Source organism: Myripristis murdjan, chromosome 1 (genome assembly GCF_902150065.1).
Source record: "Myripristis murdjan chromosome 1, fMyrMur1.1, whole genome shotgun sequence".
Classification (NCBI taxonomy): domain Eukaryota; kingdom Metazoa; phylum Chordata; class Actinopteri; order Holocentriformes; family Holocentridae; genus Myripristis; species Myripristis murdjan.
Window position 1 is genome coordinate 6,276,311 of NC_043980.1, and position 27,499 is coordinate 6,303,809.

General features: G+C 41.6%; 1 protein-coding gene across 1 annotated transcript in view; it reads left to right on the top strand.

The window, feature by feature from the left end:
• LOC115357936 (B-cell receptor CD22-like) overlaps positions 1–6,496 on the top strand; it is a 51,867-nt gene extending 45,371 nt beyond the window's left edge. Inside the window, exons 15-18 of the mRNA XM_030049699.1 lie at positions 3,776–4,036; positions 6,022–6,121; positions 6,234–6,285; positions 6,419–6,496. Of these exons, the coding sequence (XP_029905559.1) occupies positions 3,776–4,036; positions 6,022–6,121; positions 6,234–6,285; positions 6,419–6,496 (491 nt within the window). The remainder of the gene's footprint in view (positions 1–3,775; positions 4,037–6,021; positions 6,122–6,233; positions 6,286–6,418) is intronic.
• Positions 6,497–27,499: the final 21,003 nt, after the last annotated feature.

The window sequence follows — 27,499 nt, forward strand, 5'->3', positions numbered from 1 at the left end:
CAATTTTTGATCATTTACAAAAGTCAGATACTGTACAATCATGACATTCATGGAATAATAACAGCAATAAAACAATACCGACTTAGAACATTAATCCACTTGCTGATGCTCTAACTCTGTCAAGCAGGCGTGTAACATCATTAGAAGTTTCTTGTCAGTGTTCATGAAGAGTGACTTCAGTTGGGTAGAGTAATGTCCATATTTTGTCCGGATTTCCTGTGTGAGAGGACACACAAGTATGTGTTCCTCATTCTGTATACCAGTCCCGCAGCAGCACACCCGGTGTTCCGGTGGGGTACGGCTCCATCTCCCCATTTCCACTCGTAACCTATGAGCAGATAACCTGAACCGGGTGAAGGTTATTCTCAGATGGTCTTCTATAACAGGGGCATTTCTGCAATAGAGTGGGTGGATGGTCATATCTAGGTTGATTGCTTGGTAAGTCTTGTACCTTGTCCCCTCCTGTGCCCGCAGCTTTCTGACCATTTCTCTACGGTCACATTCAATGTGATATTGTTTTTCTAGAATGTTATTTATATGTGACATCATGACTTTGTTTTTGTGTCCTGTGATTTCGAGCACAAACCACAGGGGGTCATCAAGCATTCCTTGTCGTTGCTGCATCTTAGTGAAAAACCTGTGTTGCTTGTCTCTCACTAGGGCCTCTACAGAGGGGAGTCCTACCTCTATCAGACAGATTAGTTTCGGTGTAGTTGTTCTTACTCCTAGTAGGGACTTCACCGCAGTCATGTAGAGAGACTCGACTGGCTTTAGGGGGACATTGAGCCATGATTCACAGCCATACAGAACTGCTAATGAGAAGGCAGCCTAGAAGACCTTCTGTTTCACACTAAACGGGGCAGCATAGTTAGTAGACAGGAAAATGATCAGCTTATTTAAATGTTTTGTTTTCTCTTTTACATGCAAAGCAAGTGATGTTCTAGCCTTTCTGTCAGCAGTGAAAATAGCTCCAAGATATGTGTAACTATCACAGTGCTTTACAACAAAGGAACCTAACTGAATAGGCTGCCTGTCTTGATCTGATCCCAGTATAGCCATAAACTTTGTTTTATCTTCATTAACGACCATGCCATACTCATCACAGTATTCCTGTACACATTGACATTAGAGCCAAAATCATAGTAGCTCCACACCCCAAACCCTTAAGGATTTTAAACAGTTTTCCTCTGGGAACTCTATCATAGGCTTTAGAGAAATCTACAAAAGCAATGTACAGCTTCACTTTATTTCTGACACTGTATTCTATAAGGAGTCTTAGGGCCCTATCTTGTGCCAACCGCTATCCGCTGCCACTACCCGCTACCCGCAAATTGCGGATTTAGGAACTTCCGCTATCCCTAAACGGTATCTTGCGGCACCCGCTACCCGCTATCCGTTATGCCGACTGCATCATTTGCGCCTGGAGGTGTGTCCGTGGGCGTGTTTCATGCGCTATCCCTAAAGTTGCTATCTTGCGCACACACTTTAGGGATAGCGGATAGCGGGTGGTCCTGACCACCCGCTATCCGCTATCCCTAAAGTTTGGGCTGTTATGAGAGCGCGCCCAGGCGGCTTCAATGCGCGCCCCGACGGAGCCTCGCCACGCACACGGTCAGACTGATACCGGGACGCCGCTGGAATGGACTGAGTATATTACTCATATAGACTGTTTAGAGGAAAGACTGTTTTAATTGGACACTTACGCCAGCACGTTTTATTGTTTTATCATAAGCCAGCAGCTATGCTATATTTTTATTTTTAATATTTTATTTGCCCAATCTACCTTGTCAATAAATTAGTTTACACATAGTTCCACCTCTGCCTCTTGTGTGTGTGTGGTGTGACCCGGGGATTTTACTCAATCAGTACAACCTTGTGACACGTCCACTTGGACACATGTGGCTCCACCTCCCGAATTAACTCGCCTATAATATAATATATAATATGTATATAAAGCCAACTTGCTTTAGCCTCAGTAGAAGCCCTGAGAAAATCTACCTCCCTCTCTCCATCGCGGGTTTAGGATTTAGGATTTAGGATTTAGGATAGCGCATCGTGCTCTTAAAGGCAATGGCACCTGGCACACTGATTGGTTTAACTGCCGTAACGCCCAAAACATGCCTATGCATAATATAGCGGGTAGCGCAGGTGTTTTACGGATAGCGGGAGGTGCACAAGATAGCAACTTTTACGGGGGAACGCCTCTTCCTAAATCCTAAATCCGCAAATAGCGGGTTTAGGGAGTCTGGCGCAAGATAGGGTAATAAGATAGTGTTACAATGTGTTCAATACAGCCTCTTTTAGGTTGGGCTCCTGCTTGTTCCCTGGATGGCTTATACCAGGCCATTAGTCAATTGTTCAACACATAGTCATACAATTTTGCTGCACTATTCATCACACTTATTCCCCGGTAATTATCACAGTTCAGAGGGTTACCTTTCTTAAATAGCATGATTAGTCTGGCAGGGGTCCAACTCATTGGATAGCCCGTCACAAAGGTGGTGTTTAGGAGTGTACATAGGAACATTAGCCATTCACCTGGTAGTAGTCTGAACAGTCCTGGGCTTACCCCATCAGGGCCTGCTCCTTTCCCTGGTTTACAATCTGCTACTGTGGTTCAGTGAGCCGCTCCACTGCAGGAGATAAAGTGCCTTGCCTAAGGGCACATTGACAGTAGATGTTGAAGTTAAAAAGAGTGTTACTTAGCCACTTTTGTCCCCCAGATTTTCTCAGCTGTTGTGAGGATTGGAACCATCAGACTCGTGGTCACATCACCCCATTTACTACAAACCTGATCATTTAAATCCAGTATGTGCCATTGCAAAAACACATTCTCACCTTAAACTTATTTTTCAGATGGTCCCAGGATTCCCTCAGTGTTGGTCAGTCCCTCTGGTGAAATAGTGGAGGGCAGTTCAGTGACTCTGACCTGCAGCAGTGATTCTAACCCAGCAGCTACTTATACCTGGTACAAGGAGATCCAAACTCTGCGTCAGGGATCAGAGGGAAGTTATAACTTCACCTCCATCAGCTCTGAGGACACAGGGACATACCACTGTCAGTCTGAGAATCAACTTGGACAGATAAACTCTTCTTCTGTACCGATAGATGTCCAATGTAAGTAAACAACATTAGCAAGTTCATTAAAGCTTGTTCTATATCATCAGTCTGTGGTGTTCAGTACGTTCCAAAAGTATTTTTGTGAAGAAGTGTTGTGATTTACAGTTCTCTTGAAGCCACTTTGACTCAACCTGACTGCATTTTGCAGAATGTCTTTTGACAGCTTCAGCAGAACTTGGTCCACTCAGCTGTAGGTTTTACCTGTCAGTGGAGAAAGCAGCAGCTGTGATGGCTGTAGCACAGTGACAGGTTTCCAGTTGAAAATAAGCAAGACTCAAGCTCTTTGTCTCTTGTTTTGTAGCTATGTTGTGGTTTGTTGAGGTTGCTGTTGGTGAAGAAATTAGTATCTCTGCAGCTGCAGTCGTCTCCTCCCGGTCTTTTAGGTGAAGAGCGGTACAATTTGTCTCCCTGTTGCCAGGAAAAAATATTGGCATTTTGCTTTTCTGGAAACCAATGCTACATAGAAATGTTGCGTTTTAAAGTTTTGTGATGTAGAATAAAACAAACAAAAACCACAGCCTTCAGAGGTAGGTGAGGTGGTGGATGGCTCAGTCAACAGGAGTTTGTTTCTACAGACCGGAGTTCAAGTCCCATGTCCTACAGATATCTTAGGAAAAAAACAATTAATTGTGCCTTCATATAAACTGTCCACCAGATGGTCCCAGGATCCCCTCAGTGTCGGTGAGTCCCTCTGGTGAAATAGTGGAAGGCAGTTCATTGAATCTGACCTGCAGCACTGATGCTAACCCAGCAGCTAATTATACCTGGTACAAGAAGAATGAAACATCACCAAAAGCATTGGGACCGACCTTCACCATCACAAACATCACATCTGAACACAGTGGAGAATATTACTGTGAAGCCCAAAACAGAAGAGGACGTCATAACTCCAAATTACAGCTGACTGTTGTGGAAGGTAAATTATACCCATTCAGGTTTTTATTTTTATTTATACAGCTAACATTTTTTCATATATATTTTTATATTTTTATACTCATTCTTTTATTGTGTTATTTGTCTACTTTTACTGATGTCTGTTTGAGCTTGTTTGCCAAGAATGTACCAATTTCATTGTACATTGTGCAGTGACAATAAAGTCTTCTAAGTTCTAAGTTCTAAGTTCTGACATGCCACAGCTAAAAGCTGCAGCTGCAGGTCATCCATGTCTTAATATGACACATTGTCTTATTTAACGACAAAATGTAAAAAATATTCATTTTATGTGGCTTCAGTTCATATCTTCAGTTCCTGTATTCCTGGATGTAGTGTTTAGGTGCAATCAATGTACCATCAGAGCATCGTCAGATCAATTGGAAAAGGGCTTGCGACTAATTATAGAATAAATTCACAAGCTAAAGACCACACTAGAGAGTGAGACCAAAATAGCAGATTTTTAGAAATAGGCTCTGCTTACCTGTATTTTGTGGCCACCATGCTTTTGGTCAGAAGATGCCCCCCCCAACTGGCCTTAGGCCCTCCTGGCTGGCTCGCCAATTAATGTTGTGGATTTCTTGCTACAGCTAGGCCAGTTGATCTCCAGATCTTCCACAGCTTGTTTTACCAAAAAATGCTTAAACAATGAAATAAAACTACAACAGACTACAAAGCTGAAGATTTACTGTAAAAGTACCAAATACAGTAAACCATGACTGGTTGAGACACTCAAGGCAGAGTCCCTGAGCACTGCCTTATATCCCATGGAAAGTTCTGTTGATTCCTCCTTTTGTTGAGCCCATTTTCCTAAGTCTCCCCCACTATGGCCATCACCATTAGATATTTTTTTGTGACATTGTAGGGGATTTATTCCACGATTAGCTTTTAGCAGTGATACAATGATGCCATTGTTTTTGTACATTGTTTGTCCAGTTCTAATGGTGTCATGTCACTTGTTCCTTTACCAAAAACAAAACCAAAAAACACCTTCTAGACTCCCTGGTGCCCTTCAAGCTGCTGCAGATTTACCTCTCACCAGCACATTACAAACATGAGGACTATGCTAGCTTTCCAGCTCATCCAGAGTAGCCCATCTGCTACTCATGAAATCCACCACAGTAGGACAGCCATATCAAGGTTAATGATAAGAACAGGAGAAGCTGTGGCGTGGTTCTGCACATAACCCTTTCCTAAAGTAGCTCTGATTCACAAGCTAAAGAACACAACAGCAACTAGTTATGAATCATAACTTGTAATGAGGTGTGACTAACTGATTCAGTTTGGACAGTGAGTGAAGGTCGGTGTGATTTACCCATCCACCACCTCAACCGTCTTCTTCTGTTATTGACTTTTTTGATCTTTATACCACCTCCACTGATGTGAAATGTGAGTGAAATGGAAGTGGATCTCGATATCATGTGGGAACAAATATCCTAAATCTGTCACCTTTAGTTTTTATTAACCAGGGAAAGATTTTGTTAGGTGTATGTGTTTTTTCAGCTCTGCCTTGTTTTAAATTCTCAGACTACAGCACATGGAGATAAAGTGCATAGCTTAAGGCAGAGGTTCCCAAACTTTTCAGACCCTGTAGCACGATGTACCAAACCAAATTTCCCAGGTACCACCCAAGTAGATTATTACAAGTTCATGCTCTGTCGGACATGACGTGACATCACGTTATGCAGCTAAGCACAAGCAAATTTTATTTCTAAAACATTTAAATGATTAAAAGCTAATTTTTACATCATTGTAATGTGATGTGTATACCTGTCTTGCATACCACCAGTGGTACAGGTATCACAGCTTTTTACACCAGTTTTACACCAAGGTCTCCCCAGCTGTACTGGAGATTAGAAACGTCAAACATCTAGTGACATCATCTTGACAGCTGATTATAACTTGTCTGGTTATTTACATCTAGTATGTGTCATTGCAAAAACACATCCTCACTTTCTCCTTAATTACCAGATCCCTCTGCTGGAAAAGAAATGAAACATGCGAATGCAGTCAGAGCAACTCTACTCATCCTGAAACCAATCGCTCTCTTTGTCCTCTATTTGTGCATCAGGTAACAGAATAAAAACCCATCACTTCTATTCAAAGATTCCTTTCATATTTTATGAATCTTCATGAATTATAGATTGTTGAATTTTTGTTTTTGGTTGATGAATTCAATCCAGGAAGAAGAAATCTCCTAACTCAGAGCAGAGCAACCCAGGACAGGCTGTACAGGTGAGAGAGAAAGAGAGAGAGAGAAGGAGAGAGAGAGAGAGAGAGAGAGAGAGAGAGAGAGAGAGAGAGAGAGAGAGAGAGAGAGAGAGACTGTATATTTCCCTGTCTCATCTTGTGTCTTCTCCCCCATCAGTCAGACTCTGATCCTGTGTATGTGACCGTCACTGCAGCACAGACAGAAGCCACAGAGGAGCAGGAAGACCAGGTGTAAAGTCCACTCAGGTTGGAGCCTCATGAAAAACCAGGACAGACTCAAATGAAAATCATGTTTACCCTTTCAAAATGTACCTCACCTTGATTTCTAATGATACTCTGTACAGCTAGTGTGTGTTTTGTCAGATGACAGGAGACACACAAACTTGAACACAATTCTGATGCCCCAAGTCATTGTAGCCTCTTGTTCTGCAATGCTTTTTGTTCAACAAAGCCCACAGGCTTTTTGTTCAACAAAGCCCACAGGCTTTGTTGAGTTATAGTTGCTTTACTTATTGCCTTTTAAAATTATTCTAAGTTGAGCTTGAAAACCTGACCTGTGGCTCTGTACAGCAGCACACTGAAGCAGAAGACATGAATAGGAATCATTGTGTTTGGGCTTTTTGCTGTAATAAATGTTAAATGTTACGTCATTCAAATAAAGAGATTCATAACTGGTGTCATTGTACATCATTAACTGTGGAAAGCTTGTTTAACATGCATAACACTGTAGTCTGTTGTTATTTTATTGAAGAAAATAAAAAGTAGGCTGTAGCTTTTGCCAACTTTATTGATTCAAAAAATGGTTTGCTACAGTGAATCATGAGGTTTTCATATTTCACAATGAACTCGATGTCATCCTGTTTAGGTAACAGACAACATTGCACTAGAATAAACAATCATCAGTTTTACTTTCTAGATTGCACTGCCGGGGTCCCTCAAGGTTCCATTTTAAGACCTTTGCAGTTCACCATCTATATCTATGATTTGTCAATCACCTGTGATGATGTCCACATACAAATGTATGCAGATGACACAGTCATACATGTCAATTCAAATCAACACATCAAGCAGCTTTACAACTCACAAGAGCTGTGGAGAAAACAGCTGACTGGCTGTCCAACTCGTGTCTGTCTTTAAATGTGTCCAGGACTGTCGCGGTATTTTTCTCCATGAAGCAAGTCAACACTCCTGATCCTGAGAGCTTGTTCAAAGGAGAAAAGGTAGACAATGTCAACCATTTTAAGTGTTTAGGCCTGATTATCGAATCATATTTAAATTTTAAGAAACACACCAAGTATATCTCAGGGAAAATCAAACATAGTTGAATACATTTCAAAATTATTTGTAATTACTTAAATCCATGTGCAGATTTTATTTACATGCACTCTGTGGTATTATCACATCTGTGTTATTGTGCCACCTCCTGGTCACAGGCGTGTACAACAACAATACAACCACTTTGTAAACTGTTTAAATGAGCTCTTAATGCACCAGACAAGAAAGAAAAACTCCTCCCACAACTGCAGTATTATTGAAAATTACATTACATTTTTTATAAGCAATATGTGTTCACTTTGTAAGACTCATGGTTAAGCTCCCCTACCCCTCAAACAATTTATTCCAGAAGCTCCTGGTGAAATATGACATATCAGATCATCAACGAGGGGAGATTGTTACGTAAAAAAATGTTGGACATTATTTGCTCAAACTGCTTTTTCAGTTGCAGCCACAAAACAGTGGAATACTGTCCCTACAAATATTAGAGTGTATTTGTGTTAGCGTCATATCTTCTGTTTGGATTTTAAGCCATTTTTTTTTAGCCAGATTGAGAGGGATATCTCATTTCTCATTGTTTTTCTAAGTTCTCACCACACCTACGTCCGTGTTTTTGACATAAATCTATCTATCTATCTATCTATCTATCTGTCTGTCTGTCTGTCTGTCTGTCTGTCTGTCTGTCTGTCTGTCTGCCTGTCTGTCTGCCTGTCTGTCTGTCTGTCTATCTATCTGTGTGTCTCTATCTGTGTGTCTCTGTCTGTCTGTCTCTGTCTGTCTGTCTGTATGTGTCTCTGTGTGCCTGTCTGTCTGTACAGACATATAGATAGACAGACAGACAGACAGACAGACAGTAACGTGCGGTGGGGGTCCTTGGCATGGCCAAGGGTCAATTAACGCAGCAGAGCTGAAATTGCATAGCGCATGCATATGAAATAGCCTATCTAAATATAAAAATATTTTACAACACGTAGATCCGACCAAGCAATCTGATTGGTCAATCAGACGTTTAGAATGTGCTCAAATGAGCATGACAGCACGGCTAGCCGTGCTCAAATGAAAATTACCTCATTACTGAAAATATTACTCCGCCTGTATCTTATTGCTGGAGTCTGTGTAGTTTCCATGGCAGCACGAAACGTTTCACTGAAACCCGCATCAAAAGCCGCTGTCAACTTTGTTAGTCTGCATAATGGACTGTTTTGTTGTCAATTTTGATTTATTTGGCGACCTAAGTTTGGATAAATGGCTGAACAAGGAAGACAAGACAGAAGAGAAAAAGCCGAGATACGCGAGAGTGACGAGTGAAGAGTTGGATCAGCTGTAGAGGTCAGGAAATGAAGGCAGTATGGCCCGGTCAACGTCTTGGACCGTCAAAGGTCTACAAGTCTACCTTAAAATCACCGGGCAAACAGCTGATTTTTTTCAACTGAAAGTAAAGAAGAGCTAAACAAAATCCTCCGTGAATTTTATGGAGCTTTAACTTCTATAATAAAGAGAATGAAATGCCTCAGAGGAGTCAGCACCACGGACAGTACCTGCTGAGGCAGAGTCAGCACCACGGACAGTACCTGCTGAGGCAGATTCAGTGCCATGGACAGTACCCGCTGAGGCAGATTCAGCACCACGGACAGTACCTGTACGATTTTCCACGGTGATGTGCAGGCTATAACTTTGCTCTTGTTATTACAGTTTTTCTCCATTGGTTTGGCACATTTCTTGAAACAGAAATGACATTCTCAAAATAACAAAAAAAACAAAATAACAAAACTCCAAACCTCTTGGCAATTATTCAAAACATACTGGAACTTCTCATTAATTTCATGAAATTGCAAATGGCTTAGTACATGTCTCAATATCTCATTACATCTTTGCAAATGATTTAGTACAGTTAGCCTACAGTTAGCACAATTTCCAAGTGAATAGATCTTGTTGATCTAAACTGACTGTTGGGTTCTCAGTCTAATGGTTGTTCTCTCCAAAACCTGTCAACATCATTTCATTGTATAAGTCATCACATGCAAAATAGTCTGTTCAATTGTCAGAATTAGTCAAGAACATAATACCATGAATAATACCATATATGAATCTCTTGGAACATTTGATAAATTGTTTACAGTTTTTTTCAAACATTTTTTTTTTTTTTTCAGTTTAATGAAACTGGGATCCACTTTGTCGTCATCTTCACCTCCAAACCACAGCAGAAGTTTTCTTTTGCAAATGTGTTCATACCTTTTCATTGGATTCACACATTTTTCACGCTCTTTTGCACAACACTTCTCACATGTGTCATTTACATGGCCCTGACTCCATTGACTTCACTGTGGTAGTCAAAAGCAAAACATCTGCTCACAGCTGATAGAAATGACCTACATCACTGTGAAATCACTAGTGCACCTGCATCACTACCCTTTCCACAAATCACCAATCAATCAGTATGCACCTACAAAAAAAGGGGCCTATAAATTTGTAACCCACATGGGTACTAAACCCATTTGTGTTATTTAGTTGTGTTACCGAGCCTCACCACAAGGTGGCGAGTCAGCTCCTTGGTCATTGTCAAGTCCACACAGAGTACCTCTCACTCTGACCCGAGACACTGACTAGAGAGCTCAATACAACCGAGCGGACAAGCATCGGTAAGAAAGACGGTGTAAAGTCCAAAATTCATGATTTATCATCTCATATCACTGTCTAATAAGCCTTTTACTTGTTAGGAACGAGTCTATGTATTTTTTTGTTGGATGAGAGGAGCCGTTTCATCCATGTGAGCCCTGAGAAAACTCCGGTAAGCGTGGCTGCTACATGCTAGAGGCTAAGCCTCGTTGTTGCTTGTTGATTTAGCTTGTGTGAAAATGCTTTGAAATGAGTTATTTTACCTAAACCAGTCGTAGTTACAGGAGTGTTTCCTAATGTTTGAACCCACCGTGGTACTGTTTGTATCATTGTGAACCGTGTAAACGGACTTTAAAAAGATCGCTAGCATAAATTAGTTAATGCTAACGCTAATCGCGAGTGGCGCTAACGCTGCGCTAACTCAGATATTCCCTTGACAGTTGATGTAAACGCTAACCGTTAACATAGTTAGCTGCAGTTACATGAGAGAAATAGAGACACATGATGCATTGTGTTAAGATGCCAGATTGTGTTAATTATTATTGTCATAATTACAATGTGCATAAACTGTTTTATTGTACTGAGGTTGCTTAAATATTTAGATTGGTAATGTAAAAAAAGGTAATGTAAAACTGTTCTTTTACATTTAAAAAGGTTATAAGGAGGTATTGAGCTACCGTTAAAAATATAAACATTTAAAATGGTTTAAAAATATAAATAAGTGAATTCATGTTAAAATTGAAGTTCATGATGAATAATTGTCATGGTTAAAAATATTTAAATTGTATTGTAAATGTATACAGCGTCATTTACACTGATTTGAACACTATCTATATATCCTGCATCTGGGTATATTTATTTATGAGGATATTCAGAGTGAAAAGTGAGAATAGTATGGTGTTATTTGATTGAACAGAGAATGATGATTATATTTTCTGTACTCTATGTCCAGATTGGTTTTTTTAATTGCTGGATTAGGAACCGAATTCAAATCCCGAACCTTGGAGGTTCGGTGGCGAGCCAGGACGGACGATAGATTGGACGGAGCGGTGCACAGTGTGGCCAGCCGTGGGATCCACTCCGCAGAACTTCGACATCATCTCACTTACTCTCTGACACAGATAAGAACCACACACAAAATCTACCCGGGTACTAGTAGTGGTAATTACACACATGGAACAGAATTGAACTGAACTCTTATCTTCCAGTAAGGAAGAAGGGACACTTTTATTTCATTTTTTATTTTATTTTTTTTAAGAAAGAGCTCTATTTTTTTGTGATTTTTTATTTTTCATACACTGCAAACATTTATATGTGTGTGACAATAAATTGTCAACGTTCAACTTCATGTTATCTCATTTGAATAACATAGGGGTCCAACTCTCCGAACCTAGAGAGTGTAGGTGTCTATAGTGTGTTCTTCCAGTCAGGCTAAGGGCGCTACAAATTGTATTCTGTATTTTTTTTTTTTCAACTCCTTTGAGCTTTTCTGTGTAATACTGTATGTGAATTACAGTATTTCAGTTTTCCCATCAATACAGTAAAATTTCACCTCAAAGTCTTTCTGAGTTTGGATGCAGTTCTTTGCTGTAAGTTCACATTTGAATGTGTAGCTCACAGGAGAACCTGGTTCAAACTGACAGCTGTATTTTGTATTCTGCTGTCAGCTGTGTTACAGTACAGTAGAGCTGATTGTAGGAATCTACTCATTTGGGCATAAATTGAGTTGTTTGAGGGAGATATTGGCTTTTGCTACTTGCTTTACGATATGTAACTATGTAAATTGTCAAAAAAAAAAAATATGACTGTAATACACACAGGAAAAAGTAAAGTGGAACCTGCTCAGACTGAAAAGGGTGTGTTGCATTTTGGTGTTGAGTATGAAGTGAGTGAGTGGCTGGATTTACTCACCTGACTGTAAGTTGTATTGGGCGGTGACCCTCTTTCTAATCTTAGATTGGTTTTAATCCTGGCAAATCCAAATACATGATTTTTTCGAAAAAATCCTCTACTGATGGCTATGACAACACTATCACCACTGCTGATGGGTTCACATGTTGCACAACTTTTAAAGAAACTCAAACCTATCTTGGCCTTTCTCTACAGAAATAAATCATGTCTAAATAAGTACTCTAGAAAACAGTTAGTGCAAGCCGCATTTTTGTCAGTGCTAAATTACGGAGATAGCGATATGCATGCTCCTGCCACTACGCTAAAACCTCTGGACTCAGTTTATCACTCTGCCATTAGGTTCATAACTGGTGATGAGTTTAGCACCCACCACTGCATGCTCTATGAACATGTGGGTTGGACGTCTTTGGCTCTGAGAAGAGAGACTTGGGGCGCAGCGCAGGGTGGCGCAGTGAGGCGAACCCCGCGCAGAGCTAGTTTCGACCAGCGAGAGGCGGATGGTTTGCAAGTGTCGCAGACCGAGGTGCGCCGAGATGGGAGTGGCGGCACAGCGGGGGGAGGTGTCGACAGATTCAGCTTGGCGCAGTGACAGTTTCGTGCCAAAAGGCTTCGCCGAGGTGCGCCAAAAGCTCGCCATCTGAAACCACGTCTACTTTTGGTGCAAGGCGCAGCGGAGCCGGCGCAGTGGAAGTTTGGCTGACAGGCGGGCAGTGCACACACGCCACCAAAACCTCACAGATTGTCAGGCACATTAACAATGCAATAAATACCCACAAAAACCACTATTCAATGCTATAATCTCAATCAGCACATAAATGTATCTCCATATCGACTGTCCCGTCACATCTGATGTCAGATCAAAGGAGATTGGCACCGTTTGGCAGCGTAATGAAAACCCAACCTGATCACCTGTCAGTCAAACAATGTGTCCAGTACGGTGATGTCTTTTTTCCAGTCATGATGTCTGGCGCTGCTCGTGTTAACTACACAGTTCTTCCATATATATAAATATTCCACACTGGGTTTCTGTTATCCGGTAATCACTGGACTATGACTGGTAAAATCTGCCAAAGTCCGGTAATTTTTAAATGTCCGGTGAAAAATATTCACAATTTGAATTTTATTAAAACAGTCAATTTCCACGTAATTTTATTTATTAATTTTAAAAAAAATAATAGACTGCATGAACCCTGTCTCCAGTCTACCAGAGAGAGAGAGAAAGAGAGGGTTTTTTTTCTGCAGAACCGGATCAAAACAGCGCAGCGAAGTCCCCTGGGGGAGAACAAGGTCACAAGACTGATGCGCATTTCAAGTTGTGGAGAGACACTTGAGACTTGATTTTAGTTCAGCTGCTGAATTAAGTTTTAATTGCATCTATTTGATTTCAAGTTGGCAGCACGCCGCGTTATTAAAATGGTATGAGCCAGTTTTTTTGTTTGCAAATTGTAGTTGCAGTTGTTTGCAATTGTATGCAGTGTTCATGTTAAAAGAGCACAGGCTTGTGCAATATTTATTTATTTATTTATTTTAGAAGTTACGCACGTGAGTCAATTGACGGCACTCATTTAATTTGATAGGGGAGCAAGGGGTAGAACCTAACGTTTCAGGCCAAAGGCAAAAAAATGTAGGATATGTAGGAGTTAGAGAACTCATTTTTTAATACAAGCAACATACACATCTCTGCTACAAATGAACACTTTGACTTTGTTTCTAGAACCTACCATTTCCGTGGAATTTCACCCTAAGTGGAAGAAGAGAAATGTTACAATTTACCCCACAGGTGGGGTTAATTGTAACGAAGGGAGTCTTAGTTGTAACCAGTGGCGTAGGCAGAATATTTTTTTGGGGTGGGCCTGAACAAATGTGGGTGGGCCTTTTTTTTTTTTTTTTTTTTTTACCAGAAAATATTGGCTTAGAATAGAGCAGTGGTTATCACTCATATCATCTAAAATATCTGTAAATGTGCATAATTATTTACTAATGCCAAATAAAATGTGACAAAGACAACAGTATTACTCATGAAATATTTATTAACGAAATATTTCAAAAATTAATTTGAAACTTCATCAAATTAGGCTTCAACTGTCAATGCAAGGAAGCTGCACTGTCCATGGTCCAGGGGTCCGTTTCACAAAGCGGATTTAGTGAAAACTCTGAGTCTGTTAACCCTGAAATGAGGGAAACTCTGAGTTTTCTGTTTCACAAAGGGAGGTAACTCAAAGCAGAGAAAGAGGGGTAACTCTAGCCTGTTTCACAGAGGGAGGTAACTTAAGCTCTCGGTCAGTTACTGCAGTAACAGACTCCATGAAACTAACCTGGTCGGGACCAGGTTTTTCTCATGAAACCTCGAGTTTCTCTCTGTGTCCGTCCGTCCTCTTTTAGCCACACACGGTATTTAACTTAGCCTACTCGTCGGGAGATGATTATAAGTCTGCGCATAGATTTTTTAGCATTTCCAGACAATTATCTTTTTGAGCGTTACCGCTTCTCCCCCGCGGCATTGCACCTAAATGAAATAAATTAATAGGCTTCCGTTCAAGCAGTTTTCCCCTGTAATAATAGGGAATTTAAGTATGGGCTGCTACGTCAGTCCGCTACGGTAACCGGAAATGGATCAGCGCTCGACATATAAACCTGCCTGCCGTAGCAGTCCATTCTACTACGGCACAAAGCACACATCGACGTAGCCACACAACGCCGCGAACAGGTGAGTGATTTTTTGCACTTTGGGCGCGTTGTTTGCATGAACTCTGCTAATCACACTGAAATATGTGTTTATACGTCCACATGCCGTTGCATGTTTGTGTCGATATTGCTCATATGTGCATATGTTTGACTCTGTAGCTAGTCCCCCCCCCGGGCCCTCGGCCAGGTCATGTTTGCAAAAGAGAACTGGTTCTCTTTATGACGGAGGAGCAGACAATAATCTGAAATAAATATGGGGAATATAAATCCATCATCCAGGCAAAAAGCAACACAGTTGAAGCTGCAAGGAATGCTGGCAAAAAAAAAAAAAAAAAATCGCCGACCGTGTGAATGCGTAAATTAGTGGGATTATAATCTGACTTCCCCACCATGACGGCACGAGTAGATCTGACTATAGTAACATTTGCGTGTTCAATAAATGCACGTGTCTCCCACTCAGCTGCAACGTAGCCCGATAAAAAGTAAGCCACCTTTATGGTACAGAAAAGCCAGGGTTAAGGCTGAAGTTAGCTCGCTAAGCCGAAATCCAGCTTTATGGTACAGAAAAGCCAGGGTTAAGGCTGAAGTTAACTCGCTAAGCCGAAATCCAGCTTTATGGTACAGGCCTCTGGTAAGCTGTTTGTATGCGGCTTGGGTGGATTTTTCCATGTCTGTGATTGGTCGCATGCAGCAAACACCGCCCTTTTTATGTGAGCGCGCACAGATCTAGATTGGAAGAGCCTGGGTTGAATTAGCGAGTTCATAGCCGGCTTTATGGAGTGCGGATGTCTGGTTAAGTGAAGCCAGATAACTAAGAGAAAGCCCGGTTATGTTAATCCAGCTTTATGGTACAGGCCCCTGGTTAAATAAAGGTAAATAAATATTTATATGTCACTCCATCTGTTTGCAGAAACCTAATTCCAATGGAGTGGACCGAACCTCACGACGTCCTCCTGTGCAGGGAGGTGAGGTTCAGGGAGCCCTACATCCACAGAAAAGGGACAACTGATAGGGGGAAAGTGTGGTCGGAGATTGCCGACTCCCTTAACAGCTCGACGGAGCTCAAATTCAAGGTCACTCAGCGGGGTGTGAGGGAGAGGTTCGCTCTGATTCAACATAAATTCAATAAGAAAATAGCAGAAGAAGAGAAGAGCAGCGGGACATCTCCAGAGCTGACTGAGGTCGAGGTGCTGCTGGAGGAGATCACAGAGAAGGGCTGTGGAGGAGGGTCGGGCTGACCAGAGGAAGACCCCGGTCGACAGAGCAACAGGTAGGCCTACTCGACCTAGATCTCACCCATATGCTGTATCACTGCTAGACTGATTTGCAAATTGTGAATGTGAACATGGCATAAAGACATACATAGACAGGCACACACACACAATATTGTGTACAATATCTAATTCATGTTTCAATGTATAATAATAATAATAGCTTCCATTCCACATATCCATTCCACAGCCGAGGAAGTGAGGAAGAGGGCCATGGAAACGGTGGGGGAGACGAGGAAAAGGACAGCTGAAGATGAAGAGAGAGGGGGGAAGAGAAGAAGAAGAAATGGAAGTGAAACTATTGAATATTTGAGAAAGAAAAGTGAGGGGGAGAAGGCAATTAGGGAAAGGGAACTGGAGCTAAAGAGGGAGGAGATGGAGATAAAGAGGGAGGAGATAGAGCTAAGAAAGGCAGAGCAGGGCCAGGTGGCTGACATGATGAGGGCCATGCAGCAGAATCAACAACAGCAACAGAACATGCTGACCATGTTGATGCAGCAACAGCAGCAGCAAATGCAAGCTATGCTTGACCTCATGAGTCAGATTGTCAAAAAATGAGCCAAGTTATGTTTTGTCCTGTCTTTTTTTTTTTTTTCATGACTTAAATATTTTTCTGTACATAGGCTATATACTTTTTTTTTTTTTTTTTTTTTTAAATATGAACAGTATGTTACCATCTTATTTCTTTACTCCAATGTTTATTTTATTAATAAACAGTCATTGATGCAATATGACCTGTTGAGTCATGATTCCTACAAGCTACACAAATGGTTTACAAATATTAATGGAATAACATTGTGTAGTTTATAACCTTTCAAGCATGTTTTTGTTTAATCAACAATTCATTTTTATTTTTCCATGTCCCAATAGCCTATATGGCATTTAATTGAATTTCACATAGGCCTGTTTCTATCATAATAGGCTACACAAATACTTCACAGATATTAAGGCTGCACAAATTAATGGTATAATATAAAGTAGATCTGTAACAAGTTTTGAAGCATTTTGTTGTTGAATCAATTTTTTTTTTTTTTTTTTTTCCCAACTTAGGCGGCAGGCCTATCCAAAGTAGGCTATGCCAAGTTCAAATGAAACACACTCACAGGCCAACAATGGCTCAATTTTAAACCAATTCTAACAAAATGGGAGTTCAAAGAAGGCAGTGTAAAAAAGAAAATCAGGCTAGCCTATGCAAAATAGTCCCGAACATGTGGAGGGTCAAGGCCGAAAAACTGAGAGGTCTGGGGCCTATTTCACGAAAGGTGGATTAGGCTTTAAGCCTGGATTTAGCAGCTATCCTGGCTTAATTTAGCCAGGATTAGGGATTAATGGGTTTCATGAAAGGTGGATTATCTTGCGAGATTAACCTGGCCAGTAAACCTGGCTATAATGAGCCTGAACTCGGTTTCATGAAAGTAATCTCACCTTAATTACCATGGAAACTTAGCCTAAGCCTTAGCCTGCTCTGGACCAGGCTAGAAGTCAAGTTTAAATTAATCCAGTTCCCTGTTGTTCAACTTTGTGAAATGACTATTAGTCAATGACTCCAATCGAAAACCAATGACTTTGTTAATTCAACACATGTTAGTATATGGACTAATTTCAAATTATGCTACATTCAAATAAAATGAAAATAAAAGCATTAAGATATAATCACTTTAATTATATTATTCTAATAGTGTGTGACCATGAATCATAATTGTTTCACAGTGGCTCATGTGATATAATCATTGTCACTCTCAGTCTCTCATAATTATGGAAATACACATTTAATTGGTATTGCCATGCAATCGGGACATTGCATGGCACTGCAGATAGATAGAGTGATAGATAGAGCGCATATAATAGGCCTATAGCATTGGAGATTAATAGGTTGACAACTGCTTAGCCTATATATTTATGGACTAAATAATAATATAAATAGGCTAATATATATATATTTTTGGACGACTTATGCATTAAGTTTGTCGCCAACACTTTGCCACGCTGTCTCCCTTGCTTTAATTGCCTTTACGTTTTTTTTTTGTTTTTTTTTTCACTTTTATTAGATCAAAGTCAAGCCAAGTACATGAATTATAAAGGCAACACACATTTTTCAGTAGAGACGTTGCTGTAAATACATTTAAGTATAAAAATAACAAAAAAGAAATTACAATGATTTACAGTGAACAACAAATAACAATGTGGAGAAAGGAACGAAAGAAACAAAAAACTTCAGGGTCTGTAAATGTGAGATGTCTAAGTAATTTCTGATTTGTGATTTTTGAGTTTTAAACAGTAGTTAAATGTGATTTAAATTTAAAAAAAATAAATAAATAAATAAAAGTTTATGCATAAAGATTATGTTGTAGTTTTTTTTTTATTTATTAAGAAGGTATAAGATAAACAACTGTGGCATTTTTCCATCGTACATAAATCAAAGATATAGGGGAAAAAGGTAAGGAAATATAAAATCAATGTTAGTGCAGAATCCCAAAGTACTTCAGTAAAAGGCAAGAGCAGATTAAAGCAGATAGCAAATAGGTAGGCTACAACGAAAATAAAATGAAAAATAAAATGAATTCATAAATAAATAAATATATAAATAAGTGAATATAGATTTCATTGCCTTTACGGTTAATAACCTCCTTTACTTCCTCATATGCTTGTATTAGGCGCTGAGTCTCATCCAGACTGAATGACGCAGCCCTCTGCTTTGCTCTGATTGGTCACGTTCAAGGAATCTGCGATCGATCGGCATGGTCTTTTGAAGGGAGGCGTGATCGCGCACCAGCCTGGCTTTCATAATCCAGACTCGCTAAAGTCGCTCCTTCTCAGCCTGACTTGGCTTTAGTGGAACGGAATAAACCAGGCTGTGCGGGGCAGGCTTTAGCAAGCCTGGATTTGGCTTATATCCTGGCTTATTTAATCCACCTTTCGTGAAATAGGCCCCTGATTGCCATACAGACATGTGAGTGTGTTTCTCAGGAGAGCAGACAGCACATACTGCTTCCCAACACAACTCATTCCAATTTTCATGTTTTTTTTGAAATCGACAAACTTAAAATAGTTGGCAATGTCCCCAAAGATCCACTCCACAGACACCCTGACTTCGCTCATGGACCTGTTGAAGAGCAGCATCTGAGGGGTGAGGCGGACATTGCGGAAAGGGGCCTGGAGGTTGGTGCGCAGAGGATAGGCCAGGTCCCTGTAAATCAGGGGTCTCAAACTCAATTTACCTGGGGGCCGCTGGAGGCAGAGTCTGGGTGAGGCTGGGCCGCATCAGGATTTCCACAAGAAAAGCGCTGATAAAACATTCCAATGTTCTCAAATATCTTTATTTTTAACACAAAATAATGAATTAAATAAATAAATTAAAAAATGAATTAAAAAAATCAATCAGTAATAAATAAATGAAATAATAATAATGATCATACAGCAGATACAGACGACTGAAGAAACCACATATTGACTGACTGACTGACTGGCTGACTAGAGAAAACTAATTATTTTTATTCAGTTTCAAATGTCTGTATTAACAGTTCTTTAAACTTTAACTTTCTGAACATGAATGGAACATTGAACATGAACTGTTCTGAACATGGCTTCTCTTGCCTACTTCTTGCTGCTAGAGACCTGGCAGCGCTTCTTCTCACATAGCCTAGCCACATTTGGCTTGAGGGAGGAAGCAGTGGAGACCCTCAGTAGGGCTTGAAGATGCTCATCAGTAAGTCTGGACCTGTACTTGGACTTATTGAAGTTCAAGGTGGAGAAGAGCTTCTCACACAAGTATGTGCTCCCAAAAAGGCACATGGTCCGCTTGAACATTCGGGAAAGTTCAGGGAAGCTGGGGGTCAACTCTCTCAAAAATTGCCCAAGCTTGTCTGCTTCTCCACTCATCTCCCTGAACTTGGCTTTGAGTGCAGAGTTGCACTGCAGGTCAATGAGCTCCATTTGAAGCACAGGAGGGGCATCTTGCACATCAAAGGAGAAGGGGTCCGCAAAAATTTGAAATGTGGCTCTGTGCGTCTTGAAGTCTGCAAATCTGTGATGAAATTCCTCCTGTAGCTTCAAAATGGCCTCAACATACTTCTCACCACTGAATGGTGTGCCTGCATCCACAAGTGCCTTGCATGCTGGGAAATGGCAAAGGTTTGTCTGAGAGAGCTGGGCTTTCCATAACACAAGTTTTGTGCAGAATGCTCTCACGTTGTCATAGGCAGCACTGACAAGTTGCCCCTGGCCTTGTAGCTTCTTGTTCAGTACATTAAGCTCATGTGTGATATCAACAAGAAAAGCTAAGTCCATGAGCCATTTGGGATCACTTAGCACAGGAACAGCCACCTTGTCCTTCTTCATGAAGTCTTTTACTTCTGCTCTCAACTCAAAAAATCTCTTCAATACGTTTCCCCTGCTGAGCCAACGTACCTCAGTGAAGTAGAGCACATCCCCATATTCTGACTCCATTTCCTCTAAAAAAGCACGGAACCTTCTGTGCTTTAAGCCCCTGGATCTGATTTGGTTGATGCATTTCACAACAACAGACATCACATTGTCAAACTTCAGACATCTGCTGCAAAGGGCCTGCTGATGGATAATGCAGTGCAGAGCTATGGCCTCTTCCACACCCTCCTCTTCCAGTTTTTTTTGAACAAGTGCTACCAGTCCATTCTTCCTCCCTGACATTGATGGGGCTCCATCGGTTGTTATTCCAGCAAAGCTCTTCCATGGCAAACCGGCATTCTCAATGGCATCACACAGCTGGTAAAATATTTCCTTAGCGGTGGTCTGGCCATGCATTGGAATTACTGTGAGCAACTCCTCCATCACTTCAAAATTGTCATCAACACCACGGACATATATTGCAAGCTGGGCAGTGTCTGTGATGTCTGTGGTCTCATCAAGAGCCACTGAATATACACTGAAACATTTTGCTTTCTCACACAGTTGATCATAAATGTCACTTGACAGGTCAGAAATGCGCTCTGCCACGGTGTTGGCAGAAAGGCTGATGTTGTTAAACTGACCTTTCTTTTCTGGACAGACAATATGTGCAGCCTGTAATATGCACTTTTTAACAAATTCACCTTCTGTGAATGGCTTTCCTGCTTTAGCAATCATCTCACTAACGACGTAGCTAGCTTCGACTGCTGCATTATTCTCTTTGGTTGCTTTCTCAAAGAAATCTTGTTGCCTCTGTAGACGTGTTTTAAGACTGTCAACCTGGTTGGCTCTCTCATCTCCCTGGTATTTTTCGTACTCCTCAGCATGTCTAGTTGTATAATGACGTTTCAAATTGTATTCCTTGTGCACCGCAACTTTTTCAGTGCAAATAAGACACGTCGGGGTGCCCCTGTGCTCAACAAAGAAATATTGCACTCCCCACTTTTCTTGAAATTGTCTGTGCTCATCACCGACCTTTCTCTTCACTGCAGGCTTTGAAAAAGACATCTTTGGGGCTCTGTAATATGTGATTCCACTTGGAGTCTGTGCTGAAGGCTCAGCTTTGACTCTACAGTAGAGCGGACTGTTGATACGTTGCTAGGCAACGTCCCGTGCCGGTTCGGCGCATCCTGTGACGTAGCAGTCAGCCGGAGCCAAGCTGCCTCGTCCAGGGCGTTTTCACACCTGTCTCGTTTGGTCCGGACTTTCGGACTTTTCAGTTTGATCCGAACCTAAATTACAGGTGTGAAAGCTGCCGCGGACCACAGTCCGAACCAAAATTTGGTCCGACCAAAAGAGGTGGTCTCGGTCCGGACCAAACGAACCCTGGTTCGGACCTTCTGCAGTGTGAAAACAACTGTTTGTATGGTTCGGACTTTCGTATCAATGCCAGGAAGTTTTTGGAAGTTACGTCACGCTAACCAGCTGGTTACCATGGTTATGCATCTCTGACGGCATGCTAACTTTAGCTGCTAACGTTAAACGTTGCTGTGACACGCAAGGCGCAACGTTAGTCGACTCGTGTCCGTTATTATGCTGAATGAAAAGTGTCGCACGGTAAAATGTATAGCACTATAAAGACAAGTTAATACATCACTACTGACAGCTCATCTCTTTAAAAAATATTCCCACACTCACCTTCTCTCCGGAATACACATTGCCATAACTCGCAGGACTGTATGCCGTTTTCTCCTCCTCTCGATAAAGTTTTCTCATGATGAGGAGGCTCATCTTGCGAACAGCAATTACTCTGATGTATTGCTCATTAACTTGGTGCTGCTGGTAGCAATATACCAACAAAAGTATTAGAACGGGAAAAAGATGGCTCGCTCCAGTGCTGGCTTTACCTATGTCGCCGACGACTCTACCTATGACGCTGATAAAATCCTGCGGGTATCCCTCCGGTAAACAACCGCTGCCGGCGCCCCTCCGGCCGCTAGCGGCGCCCCTCCAACAGATGGCGCCCTAGGCCTGCCTATACCGCCTATGCCCAAAGCCGGCTCTGGCTTGCTCCATTCATTTTCTGTAAACAGGAAGTAATACTGATGTCAGATGCCGGCCAGCCCAACAACTCAGCGTAACCAAAGCAAAATGAGCCGCGGAAGTGCATGGGGAGTTGATGCGTCCTCTAATGAGAAGAATAAATTTCCCCTGTATGTTTGTCTTGTAAAGTCCGTTACTCCATTTGCAGTGTGAAACCAAACCAACCGGACCAAATGTGTTACAATGTAACAGAATTACGGAGTTTGGTTCGGACCTTGGTTCGGACTTTCAGGTGTGGAAACGCCAAAAAGTCAATCTGTGTCGAATCTGCGGACTTCAAACTATCTACCAGTCTTTGAATTGTGTCGATCGGCCAAGTAAAACCAGAGTTACGACAAATAATAAACGCCGTACTTTATCGCACGTTTGGTGCGTCTTTTTTATGGAGCGTGTGTTGTACAGGACTCGGTAATACATGGATTCTGACAAGAAAACAACCGAAATACGCTCCTTTCCTTTTGGTCGAAAGCACACTACGTCAGCTAATCACAAAATTCTATTGTAGTTGCTAGGCAGAAAGTTGGTGTAGAGACGGACCGCAGAAAGACGCACAAAACTGTGGGACTGTGGGCGCCGAGCGGAGTCAGCGGCTTCACGGCCTTTCCTCCGCCCAGCTGACTAGAGGAATGAATGAATGAGTGAGCGAGGCACTGGACAGCCCGGCCGATGTCCTGCCTTCCAGAGCCATATACCTCACCGTGATTGGTTTGTTCAGATCCGCACACAACAAGTGTCATTCATATCAATCTTGCGGGCCGCACTAACATTAATCTTTCATATTAAGACGGGGGCCGCAAATTATCGTCCCGGGGGCCGCAGTTGGCCCGCGGGCCGCGAGTCTCAGACCCCTGCCGTAAATGCACATCCTCTGGCCTGCTGAATGGAACAGAAAGGTCACAACAATTCCCTATACCACATCCTTATCATGACCTATTCAGTGTCAATGTTAGGTTAGGCTTAGGGATGCTAACCGGTGGCCGTTTGACCGGTTGTTGACCGTTTGAACTTTGACCGAATAATCTTGTCGGTTAAAAAGAAGTTGAGTCAGCCTGGAATGTGACGTGCGTTTGTTCACTTCGAACAGAATAATGATGCTTTAAGTGGGCTGGTACGCACCGGTACGGAGTACTGGCATTTCTCTGTTTTAGCCTGTAGCGTAGCCTGTAGTTTTTACAGCGTACTGGGATTTCTCGTGAGCTCATAGAACCGTCTTGTTCTATTTCTCTCCTTGCGATTTGGCTATACTACATTACCCAGTGTGCACGCCACACACCTGCCCCTCGCGAGCATATGCTCGCGAGACGTTCACTCCTAAGGAGGTCTCGCGAGTCGAGTGTGCCAGAAAGCATAGAAAGGGCGTGAAGAAAAAGAGATCTCGTGGACGTTGAATGTAAACATCAGAGTGAGTAAACCACTGATAGTTTGATTTACCGGTTGGTTTGGGATGGTTTAGTGACTTAATGTTATTACAAATGTTGGCGTTTTGTTATGATAGAAACAAACACAGGAGTATGTTATTTAACCCGGCGATGTCGGCACCGACAGGATTCGGCATACCTACTTTACATAACGATTTCTCCGTGACCACTTATGATATTCAGAAACTTTAAAAAATGTCTGAAACTGTTGTTTGTTGCGGTTATTCTTTTAAGGTTTACAGACAATCAAATAATATTCTCGGTTAACCGAAATAAACCGATTAATGAGGCCCGGTGGTGGACCAAGAAAATTTTCCATTTTCGCCATCCCTAGTTAGACTATTACATTCTGCAAGGTATGTAAGGTATGTAATTGCCCATTGTGATAGGCTTTTGTTTGTTTCTTACTAGGGGAGACTGCATACTGCTCCAGGACAGGTAGCCAGCCAGAATCTGCCAGCATCACGGCATCATGTTTCCTTCCCTCTGAAAAGATGCGAAGGAATAACATTAGCAAAGTATGGTGATGACCCTATGGTCAACTGTAAATCTAATAATAATACCGATAATAATAATAATACATTTTATTTATATGGCGCTTTTCAGGATACACAAAGCTCTTCAATATGCTGTGTGTTGTTTAGTAGGAGAGGTGGTTCAAAGGAACATCAACATCACCATGGGTGCATCAATAAGAATGCAAGGAGTTCATGGCTGTTTCCATTAAAACATTTATTCCCACAGTGCACACATATTGGTCAATGTCAAGGCTTGATCAGGGTTATGGTTCCATCTGCAAGTGACAAACACACCACAAACCAATTACAGTGAAATCACAAAATACATAAATACATCAAACATTTAACACTCTGCCTCCCTAGGTGGGGGAGGGGGTAGGCCTACCACTAATAAATCAGAGCACTACAATACAAAGGCATAATAAAGACTAAGGATTTAAATGCTTGCATCTCCTCTACTAAATCAGTTAATGATCATGTGCACTGGCCACTTACACATAATAATCAAACTGAAATCTTGAGGCAAACAATCAAGGGACCAAACTATTCATCCAAAGGGAATATAAATATCTTCAACCTACAGCAATGAATTATCTAGCCACCTTACAACATAAATCCATAAACATTTAACTACTGAAAATTAAATAAATACTCACTTCAATCACGCATAACCCTTACTCTGCACTGCTGCAAAGGATCACCAACGTGTGCTCAGTCTGGCTGCCAAACAGAACAATACAATGCAGGAGGATATATAGTCAAACAATCAGTGATAGTGAGCTCAGGTGAGAATGAGCTCAGGTGAGTGTGGGCGGGTCCATACCCATGAAGTGGAGGAGGAGTGATAATTAGTATGGCTCTTCTCAACACTGTGAATATGTAAATATACTGTGAATTCAAATGGTTACGTATGCTGACTTACCCACTGGACTATATAGGTTGGCTATCAACCCGTTTGGGATGACAGTGGACTGAAACTTAAGGCTATGGACCCGCTTGTGCCCATTGTAGAGGACGCGCTGGTCCTGGCCTGGTCTGGCGATGGCTCTCACAGTTCCGTCTATGAAGCCGAAGCAGTTGTTGAGAGGGGCCCCCTTCAGATGGATCCGGTCTGCGTAGGTCTGTAGTGCGGCGGGATTCAGGATCGTGGGATTCCAGTCTGTGATCTTGGCATGGTGTTCATTGTAAATGTAGTCAAGCACAGTGTTGGTCGCCATGCTCAACACAGGGACTTGACGGCCACCGAACCTCACCATCATGTCACCATAGTGACAGGGATATGCTAGCCTCTTCAGCAGCATACATAGGCCCTCCATCCCCTCCACTACACTTCGCTGAGCACAGGTGAACTGCTCTGGTATTTTTAGTGCATCGACCAACACTGGTAGGTCAGCCTTTCTGACTCTGAATTCGGCCACACACTCATCGTCTGCCATGTCATCCAGACAGAACCGTGGATTTGTACATGGCAGATCTAAATTGCCAGAGGTGTTGTAATCATAAAGTAAAATGAACTCCTCTTCCGAAATAACCCTGTCATCAAGGGCAAGCAGCAGCTCCTCTCTTGCACGTCTGAACGACATCTTGTATAGTAGGCTAAATGTGTTTGTTGGGTGAGTCACTTATATGCTTTGGGCTTAATTGATAAATGCGATGCATATGAGTTCTTTGGCCACCTGGTTTACATCACCAAATTTGTCAGCCTACATGGGACACATCCGTGTAATGTGTTGGCATGCTCTGAATGAAGAAATAACACTGATACCATATGTCATAACCGTGTTTATTAAAACAGTTTTAGAATAACATTGATTGCTCCAGCACCTTCCTCTTTCCACTGCTTTTTTTTTTATTATTTATTTATTTTTATATTAATAATTTTTATTTTTCCAAGACAAATCCAAACAATAAAGCTTAACATTATAAGCTAAGAGAGAAAGAAAAGACAAAAAATTGAGACAAAACAACAACCAAAACAAAACGAGCACACACACATACAAGGCATAAACATATATATGTGTGTGTGTGTGTACATATGTGTATATATATATATATATATATATATACAGTACAGGCCAAAAGTTTGGACACACCTTCTCATTCAATGCATTTTCTTTGTTTTCATGACAATTTACATTGTAGATTCTCACTGAAGGAATCAAAACTATGAATGAACACATGTGGAGTTATGTACTTAACAAAAAAAGGTGAAATAACTGAAAACATGTTTTATATTCTAGTTTCTTCAAAATAGCCACCCTTTGCTCTGATTACTGCTTTGCACACTCTTGGCATTCTCTCGATGAGCTTCAACCTGAAATGGTTTTCACTTCACAGGTGTGCCTTATCAGGGTTAATTAGTGGAATTTCTTGCTTTATCAATGGGGTTGGGACCATCAGTTGTGTTGTGCAGAAGTCAGGTTACTACACAGCCGACAGCCCTATTGGACAACTGATAAAATTCATATTATGGCAAGAACCAATCAGCTAACTAAAGAAAAACGAGTGGCCATCATTACTTTAAGAAATGAAGGTCAGTCAGTCCGGAAAATTGCAAAAACTTTAAATGTGTCCCCAAGTGGAGTCGCAAAAACCATCAAGCGCTACAACGAAACTGGCACACATGAGGACCGACCCAGGAAAGGAAGACCAAGAGTCACCTCTGCTTCTGAGGACAAGTTCATCCGAGTCACCAGCCTCAGAAATCACAAGTTAACAGCAGCTCAGATCAGAGACCAGATAAATGCCACACAGAGTTCTAGCAGCAGACCCATCTCTAGAACAACTGTTAAGAGGAGACTGCGCCAATCAGGCCTTCATGGTCAAATAGCTGCTAGGAAACCACTGCTCAGGAGAGGCAACAAGCAGAAGAGATTTATTTGGGCCAAGAAACACAAGGAATGGACATTAGACCAGTGGAAATCTGTGCTTTGGTCTGATGAGTCCAAATTTGAGATCTTTGGTTCCAACTGCTGTGTCTTTGTGAGCCGCAGAAAAGGTGAACGGATGGATTCCACATGCCTGTTTCCTACTGTGAAGCATGAAGGAGGAGGTGTGATGGTGTGGGGGTGTTTTGCTG